The 8,296-nt window shown below is 39.5% G+C and overlaps 1 protein-coding gene across 1 annotated transcript; it reads right to left on the bottom strand.

Annotated features, from left to right (window-relative positions):
- Nucleotides 1–1,044: 1,044 nt before the first annotated feature.
- On the bottom strand, nucleotides 1,045–8,296 carry hal (histidine ammonia-lyase). The gene is made up of 20 exons (XM_058645473.1): nucleotides 8,000–8,296; nucleotides 7,754–7,814; nucleotides 7,258–7,285; nucleotides 7,100–7,174; nucleotides 6,938–7,010; nucleotides 6,750–6,816; nucleotides 6,617–6,654; nucleotides 6,376–6,501; nucleotides 6,110–6,249; nucleotides 5,804–5,851; nucleotides 5,284–5,431; nucleotides 5,052–5,147; nucleotides 4,398–4,456; nucleotides 4,207–4,287; nucleotides 4,047–4,112; nucleotides 3,782–3,947; nucleotides 3,556–3,690; nucleotides 2,025–2,133; nucleotides 1,847–1,916; nucleotides 1,045–1,747 (listed from the first exon to the last, which is right to left on the bottom strand). Exons 1-20 carry the CDS (start codon nucleotides 8,244–8,246, stop codon nucleotides 1,616–1,618), a joined length of 1,965 nt encoding a protein of 654 aa, XP_058501456.1. The 5' UTR covers nucleotides 8,247–8,296; the 3' UTR covers nucleotides 1,045–1,615.

Genomic DNA, 8,296 nt, shown 5'->3' with positions numbered 1-8,296 from the left:
TCAATGTGGTCCTCAGCAACATCATAGTAAACTCTAGTAATATTTAGCATAAATGAAAAGCACACATTTTGCTTTCACAGAAACCCGCGCCTGGTTCATTAGAGAACAATCTCAGTTACTGGTTATTATCATGAGGGCAAAACCTGGACATGCTGTAGCTGTACTGCTCACAGATTATGCTCACTTTAACAGGGATTATATGCAATTATTTATTATTAGTTCAGGTGTTGCAGCAGCAACAGTTTTGGACACTTTGGATTAATCTTGTGTGGTCATTACATGATTATATAAAGAGACAGAAGACACTTTAAAACACACCAAAATGTTCATTTTAAAAAGATAATATAATGTTGTTTCTTGTGTTTTATTTGACATTTGCATTTTGTACTGTCTTTATACTTTGTATGGTGAGTGTCCTGAAAGGCACCTATAAATGAAATGTATTATTATTATTTCAAATGTAGCTTTTAAGGCAGTGGCACATAGGTATGAGACAATGTATAATGTTTTTGCACATTAAAATGACTGAGATTAATTTCCATTTTCAGGATAATCTTGAATAGAGAAAGGATTCATATTTACCAGGTGAAAAGTCCTCCAGCACACAGTCCTAGTGATTTATTCCCACAAGTGGAAACCTGAAACTTTCCAGTCATTCTCAAAAGGACCTGATGATATCCATTCTTGTTTTTCATTTTAAAATATGTTTCGCTGTCATTTATTTCTTGTTTTTTTTTTTGGTATAAAAGTCAGCATTTAGTGAATTTTCTTTTACTAACCAGTCATATTTTCTGTACATTTGCTAATATGAGTTTGTACTCTACTGTAGAGGTTGCACTTTGATCGTTTACTTTTACAATAAATGATTGAAGTGACACATAAATGGGCTTAATCGTTGAGAAGTGGCTCACAGCACCTGAGCTCCATTTGGGGATTAGTTAAAACAAATATACAAACACGCACATAAATAACAAAAAGCAGCACCATGGCTCTCATCATGATGTAATAATGAAGCGAAGTTTGAAATGCATGGATGAATGAATCATCATTTAAGATTTTATATAATTGCAACAGACAAACAGCAGTTAATCATGGAAATGTTTGCGCTACATTATTTAAAAATTGAACATGTAAATGGCTGAGGTAGTAATGTGAAGAAAACTATTTAATTTGATAGGACATTAAAAAAAAGGCAGTGAAATATGCTGACATTCAACACAGTAATTACTAAAGAAATATACACTCCATAGCCACTTATGTACATCTATACAGTTGAACATGTTCTTCCCAAATGTTTGAAAAAGGCAAAACATTACAAAGTTCAACACCACTACAGAACCTCAGTTATAAATATATAGTTAAACTGCTATCTCTCTCTCTCATAGTGTCAAAATTAAACATTATCTTTGTCAAAGAATGTTAAAAATGGTTAGACTGTCCCGTTAGATTTTACTGGTGTCATTTTAGTGGCCACTGAGTGTATGTGTGTATATATGAAGGGTTTCTTTTTGTGACACAGTGTAAGCAAAATGTTTCTTTAAATCGATATTATAACATTGTGGTTTTCATTCAAATTCACAAACATCTCAGTAAATGTATAAACATGAACATGGGTTCACTCAAGGCGAACGCGTTTCCTCGGCGACGCCGGAGACTCCAGGGAGAAGGCGGTGGGAGAAACGGGGCGGGACTCGGGGATGTACTCTGTCTGATACTTGTCAATATATGGTTTGGCCACGTGCCACACCTGAGGCAAAAATGGACACAAACAATTTAAACAAAACAAACAAAAAAAAAACACAAACATGGACAGTGTGTACGTCACAAAGACCACAAGTCCACTTGCCTTCTGGTCAAGTATGAGACGGTGGACGGCTTCGATGTCCGGAGACATGAATCTGTCTTTAATCCACGGTCTGTGAATGGCAGAACGAAGACAGTCAGAAGTGGAACAGTGGATAAAAATTAACCATCATTTCAGTGGACTGAAAGCTGTGTACCTTGGCCACATCTGTTTGACTTACTTGACAACGCTACGCACAAGTTCATAGACCTTCTCTAGTGGAGTGGTGGTGCGGAGTGGGCGGAGGAACTCGATACCCTGACAGGCCGCCAGTAGCTCTATCGCAAGAACTAATCCCAGAAAACATGTTGAGCAAAAATCATATAGACATTTTCTTTGTAAAAAAGGATACAATGTTTTTAGAATGATGTATTAAATCCAGCTTTTAGCGGATTAAATGAAAGCTTTATACAACTTTTAATGTCCCTGCTTTTGTTATGTTGAATGACAATACTGAACAATCCATGGTTATCTCAGAATCAGTGACACTGGAACAGGATTTTTTCCTGTGCTATTAGAGCAATTTTATATTAATTTAATCCTCATATATATATAAGAGATAATGAACTGAAATGGTCCATACTACACTTAGAAAAACATAACAGAGCTACTACCATGTTCAACAGTCACACACAAAAACATGTTTGTTTGTTTGTTTTCTTTTAAATATATTCCAACTATTATATCTTCTTGTGTATTTACATGTAAAAATAAATGTAACTACAGTAGTCTCTAATGTATTTAGAATTGTAATCTTTTAACTTGGAACACTGGAAGAGCCTTAAGTCCATGTAAATGTTTATCCACAGTTAGTGTACACTGGCATGATCTTTGCCCCGTCTCTTAACAGAATCATTGAACCAGTCCCAGTTGCCTGGTGTCAGTTTACAAGCTCATAGAAAGCTGGGTTATTTTTTTGTAGATCAGTGACTTGATGAGTTATAACTCGGGATTTGTTTCACTATTTACAAGTACAAGTATTTGGGATCCGTCTGTCTCTGAGTCTCAGTCCAATACCAAGATACAGGAGAGCAGCTCAGAGCAGCATTTCAAATAGGTCAGTGCAGAAAAACACATAATATTCCTGATTCAAAAAGAACAGACTCCACTGTCATCTGTGTGCACTGCTAACAGAGAGAGGGCAGGGTGCGACTCCTCTACCGTTTGTTTACCAGCTGCTTTGATACTGAAGCGTTTACGTTTACATTCTGTCCAAACACTGATGAACGTGGTTGTAAACTGGTTTCATAGCAACTTTCACCCACTTTGAGAAAACATTTATGAGAGTGAGTGTGAACCAATGAACTAAAACGTATCAAAATCCTATTAAAATACTACCAATTATAAACTCAGGTAATATGAAATAAATAGCATGACCAGTCTGCCACAAATAAAGCCCTGTTACACTCCACAGCTAATAATGTAGCAACATATAAAGACCTGCAGCTGGTGTAAATGGTCAGGTCACACTCAAAGCACCAGAAAACCTTAAATTGCAATTGCAGACAATGACTATTGTATAATTTTCTTTGTAAAATAAAAATAGTTTCATTCTTTTTCATTCTCATTACTTTGGTAGTTCTAGAGTCAAAACACGCCCACATCTTCTCTGATTTGATACTTCCCATCCCCATGACTACAACTATCCTATTAGAATTGGGAGTAAATGAAAAATGGCACAAACACAAACAAAAAAAAAGGAAAACCCTGACCTTGCTCCACATGCTCTATGACCCGCAGGGACTTCCTAGCAGCCCAGCCTCCCATAGACACGTGATCCTCTGTGGCAGCACTCGTGGACAGGGAGTCCACAGAAGATGGGTGACACAAAACCTTATTCTCTGAAACTGAACACAGTGGAAAAATGACATTAGAGTTAGGTTTCACATGAAAACCTTGGCTCAAGTTCCACTCTAGTGTATGTTTTTAAATACCCACCCAAGGAGGCAGCAGTACAGTGGGCAATCATGAATCCTGAGTTGAGTCCTCCCTCGTTGACGAGAAAGGCCGGCAGCTCACTCAGAGAAGGGTTACACAACCTCTCAATCCTCCGCTCACTGATCGAGGCCAGCTCATGGACTCCAATTGCTAAAAAGTCTAGAGCCTAAGAGAAAGGATGGAGCAATAACAAGAGAGGAGAAAATGAAAATGGACATTAAATGCACATCACAACATTTGTCTTTCTTTTGTATGAGTCACAAACCTTGGCTGGATATTCTCCATGGAAGTTCCCGCCTGAAATGGTCTCACCTCGTTCAGCAAACACCATCTTAGATTAGCTGTTAAGGACAATTCCTCATCAAGTGATTTGCAATGATTTACATTTTTGTTTTTTTTAGTGCAAAGACAGACTTGAAGGATACAGGATTGTCAGTGGCACTGTTGATTTCTGTGTTGATGATGTTCTGAACAAATGTTATCGTGTCGTTGACGACTCCGTGAACCTGTGCACACAGGGAGAAGTTATATGCTTTCATTATGAGTACTCACATTGAAATACGTTTGTGTACATACAGTATCAATAACAGTAATCACAAACTTGACTTGAAGTTACCTGAGGACAGCATCGCATGGTGTAGGCGTCCTGGACTCTGTCACAGAAGCGGTGGCTCTCTGGAAAAACACCACCGGACGATAAACCACAAGTACGACATGTTGAAGTGGACAATGAAGGAAAAATGTGACGCTAAAGGGAATTTCAGCCTCTGCAATTGAGGGCAATATAGAGTGCAGAACCTGCACCACATCATGCACAGCAGCTACATGGGGCGAGTGAAGTAAAATTGCTTGTTGGATTATGGCTGAAAAAGCCACGTAGCATCAGTTAAAAGTGTCAGAAGACGCTTCTACCGCTCAAAACAAAGCTGGACATTCAGCAGGGCTGCACAAATGTGTTTTTGTATGTATTACGTTACTGTCCAATAGCGAAAATATGTGCTCTGCTAGTAGAACAGTAAATCTAACACTCCCTAAACCACTGCCTGACTATGTGCCTGCATGTGCAGATAACAGCTGCTGCTGTTGCAATTACCATGCAGCTCCCGATTTCCTGGACACAGTCTGGACGCATAAATAAATATAAAAAAGCCTTCTACACAACAGATAACTTACTGAGATATTGTGGAAACAAAAATATATAATATACTACAGAATGTGAGACAGTAACAATAATAACATGTTCTACTCCGTTTGTTTTCTGGTTTCTGACCTGCAATCTCAGATGGATGGTGATCAGAGTCCAGCAGCGACCGGAAGCGCTGGGCCACTTCTATCTGTCCCGGATGAGGCCGGAGCTTATGGATGTCTATATGGGAGGAGACACAAAGTGAGAAAGGATGGACAAGGAGGACAAGATGCAGAAAAGCTGGAGCTCTGGAGGTAAATACTTTTGATCAATGTGGGGGAAAAAACAATTCACCACCACCGCAGCTGCTGCTCACCACTGTCAAAAGCCTTGGTGGTTCCCTTCAGCACCTCCAGAGTGAGAGCAGCGATGATGTCGGCCTGCCTGGCGATCGCCTGAGCTCGCTCCACGGCCTCCGCTCCCAAAGACGTGATCATCTGCGTCCCGTTGATTAGAGCAAGGCCCTGGGAGGAAGAAATATATCTAAATAAGCCACTCTTGTACTGTGTAACTAACTAATTGAACCAAAGTGTCTGAATAACGTCATTGATCTGGGATGTCTTTCTATTTCTATTTTTTTCATGATGTGATTTGAAAAATTTAAACACTGAATGGGTTACTTACTTTTTTTATATATCTCAATAAATATTGTACCATTGACTTGGTACAGAGGTATTTAACAGTGAGATTATCACATCATTACAAGCCTAATTGTAAGTAAACTGAAGCAATCAGGCAACTTAATGTATCCGTTATTTAACCAGGTAAAAGCAACTATTTTTCAAGAATGACCTGGTCAAATGCAAGAGAAGGTGGCTGTATTTATAATGTATTACCTCTTTAGGCCTTAGGGATATTGGCTTTAGTCCATGGGCCTCGAGAACCTAGGCAAAGATGAAAGGAGACGAAAACATGTAAAAAGTCAAAAGGTCATCAAAAAGCAAACATGTTTTTCAACCTTTCACTCTCACAAGCCAAAGACACACTTCCTACAGCATCAATTCAAGGGAAGTCCCTTAAATTGTTACTGTAGGGACATTTTTGACACGATTAGACAACAGTAATAAAACATGACATCAAAAATATTATCAAACCAATGCTCCAGGATCCATTAATTAATTGTTTTGAAACCATGATCTTACATATTTGGCGTCAGCCCATCCGCTCTTAGGAGACCACATTTTACCCTCTCCCATCAGCCCCAGGGCCAAGTGAGAGAGCGGCGCCAGGTCTCCACTAGCTCCCACCGTTCCCTTCTCTGGGACGAAGGAAAGGCAGGAAGCTGCAGGTTGTTGTTGATAGAGAAGAGCATTCGTGAGAAGAGTCATATGACAGGCAGCCACCCCATAATTGATGATTCCAGGTCTTTATCAGCAGTAAAAAAAAGTTAAGTGAGATGGAAATTTACCGTTGAAGGCTTGGATCATGGCATGAAGGGTTTCCAGAGAAATCCCACTATGACCTTTGGCCAGAACATTAATCCTCAGAGCGAGCAACATGCGGGTCCTCTCCGGGCTTAAGGGGTTTCCAACACCTGTACACCACAGCATATCACTGACAATTCTGACATTTATATTGTGCATAAAAACAACTAACATACTGCACGGAGCAGTAAATGTGATATTTTGAAATAAAAGTAGCTTTATTACCTGCTGAGTGTGATCGCACCAGGTTCTCCTGAAGCTCTCTGTACGGCAAGGACAAGACCATGAATTAGCACACAAGTAAGACTTTCTTCTCCAATAGCTGACAATGAAACAGATAATAAAGCAATATCTTTACTTAAGCTTGCTGACAGGAATGACAGTTCGGGCAAATTTGCCAAATCCTGTTGTGATTCCATAGACAACTGATGGCACAGAGAGAGACACAGAGAAGTGAACATGGCTGAGGTTTGCAGCAGATGGTAAACATTTAAATCAATGTACCTTTGTTGACAGAGTCTTTTATTCTTTTAATTTTATCTTAACCTTTGTTTTCCTTGACAATGGTGTCCAAAAGGTCTCTGGATTTCACAACTTTAGTTTCTGCCTCGGGAGTCAGCTGAAAACGTCAAGTAAATCGAATGAAAGGTTGAAGTCAACAATTACCATGATCAGCCGCGACAACAGACACAATGTGTTGATTATTACCTGTATCTTGTAGAGCCCTCTGCCTAAATTGACCAAATCAGTGGACGTCAGGCTGTTGCCATCCAAGGAAATAAACTACACATGGAGACGTGTGTCACAGATTACAGTCATTATGAAATATGATACAGTACTTGAAAATGGGTGAAGTGAACACTTACATCTTCGGGTTCTCTGTATGCTGCTGTACTAAACAAGTTTAGTTGAGGATAATATTCAGCAAAAACAGTAAATAACATGTTTTATTACATGAAATGCTACATATACATCCTCTCCCACCAGTCCCAAAGTCACATTACAAACTAACTGTTAATATTGTTTGGCTGACACTACACTATATATTCAAACTGCTGCACTTTTTAATTTTTAATTAAATGTTATCATTGCTTGACTTCTTTTTACACTGTTGTTCTTCATGACTCTGAGTTTAGGAAGCTGCAACCTAAATTACATTTTAATCTGCACAAATACAAATCTATTTTATTCTTTTCTATTACAGAAATCCCCCAAACCCCATTGTTATATTATTCACTTTATGACTCATAATTATGTTATCCTTCAAAATGACTCTTAGCCACAACTGAAAACAATGTGAGGGTATGGACAACAACATAAATCCATTATACGCATTTAATATTGCACAAAGTTTAAGGATACAGATGAGAAACCCCGGGCTGGCACGGGATAAAGTCAGGAGACATGGTATCTCCTTCAATAGCTGAAAAAACAGGATAATAACAGAAATAAATTAACACATTTCCTCTTATATGGTGATTTTGCAACGTTTCTTGCGCCATGGCACAATTACGCACAGATTACGCACAGCTACAGTGAACCATTAGTTGCCATAAATGTGAGGCATATACACTTGAGGCGTTTATTTTAAAGCAAGTCAGTCATTACCAAGCTCGACAAAGTCATTATCCTCCAGAACATCGTCGATGGTGTCATCCGCGTCCAACAACCCCGAACCCTGACACCTGCGCACAACGAAGCGCGTGTCCTTCACCTCGGCGATGCCGCCGTTGTCCGGTTTATTCTTCACGTAACGTTTCAGCGCCTCGAGTCCGAGCCACTGGATGGTGTTGGTGGTATCCCGGCACGGCACTGCCAGCCACTCATCTCGGATGTGGATAGTAAAGCGAGGCATTGCGCTTCAGCGGAACTCTGGTGCAGTGAGCGCTGCTCGCCGCTCTGCAG

Source organism: Solea solea, chromosome 12 (genome assembly GCF_958295425.1).
Source record: "Solea solea chromosome 12, fSolSol10.1, whole genome shotgun sequence".
Lineage (NCBI taxonomy): Eukaryota > Metazoa > Chordata > Actinopteri > Pleuronectiformes > Soleidae > Solea > Solea solea.
The sequence above is the reverse complement of the archived record's forward strand: the minus strand, read 5'-3'. Positions and strand labels throughout refer to the sequence as shown.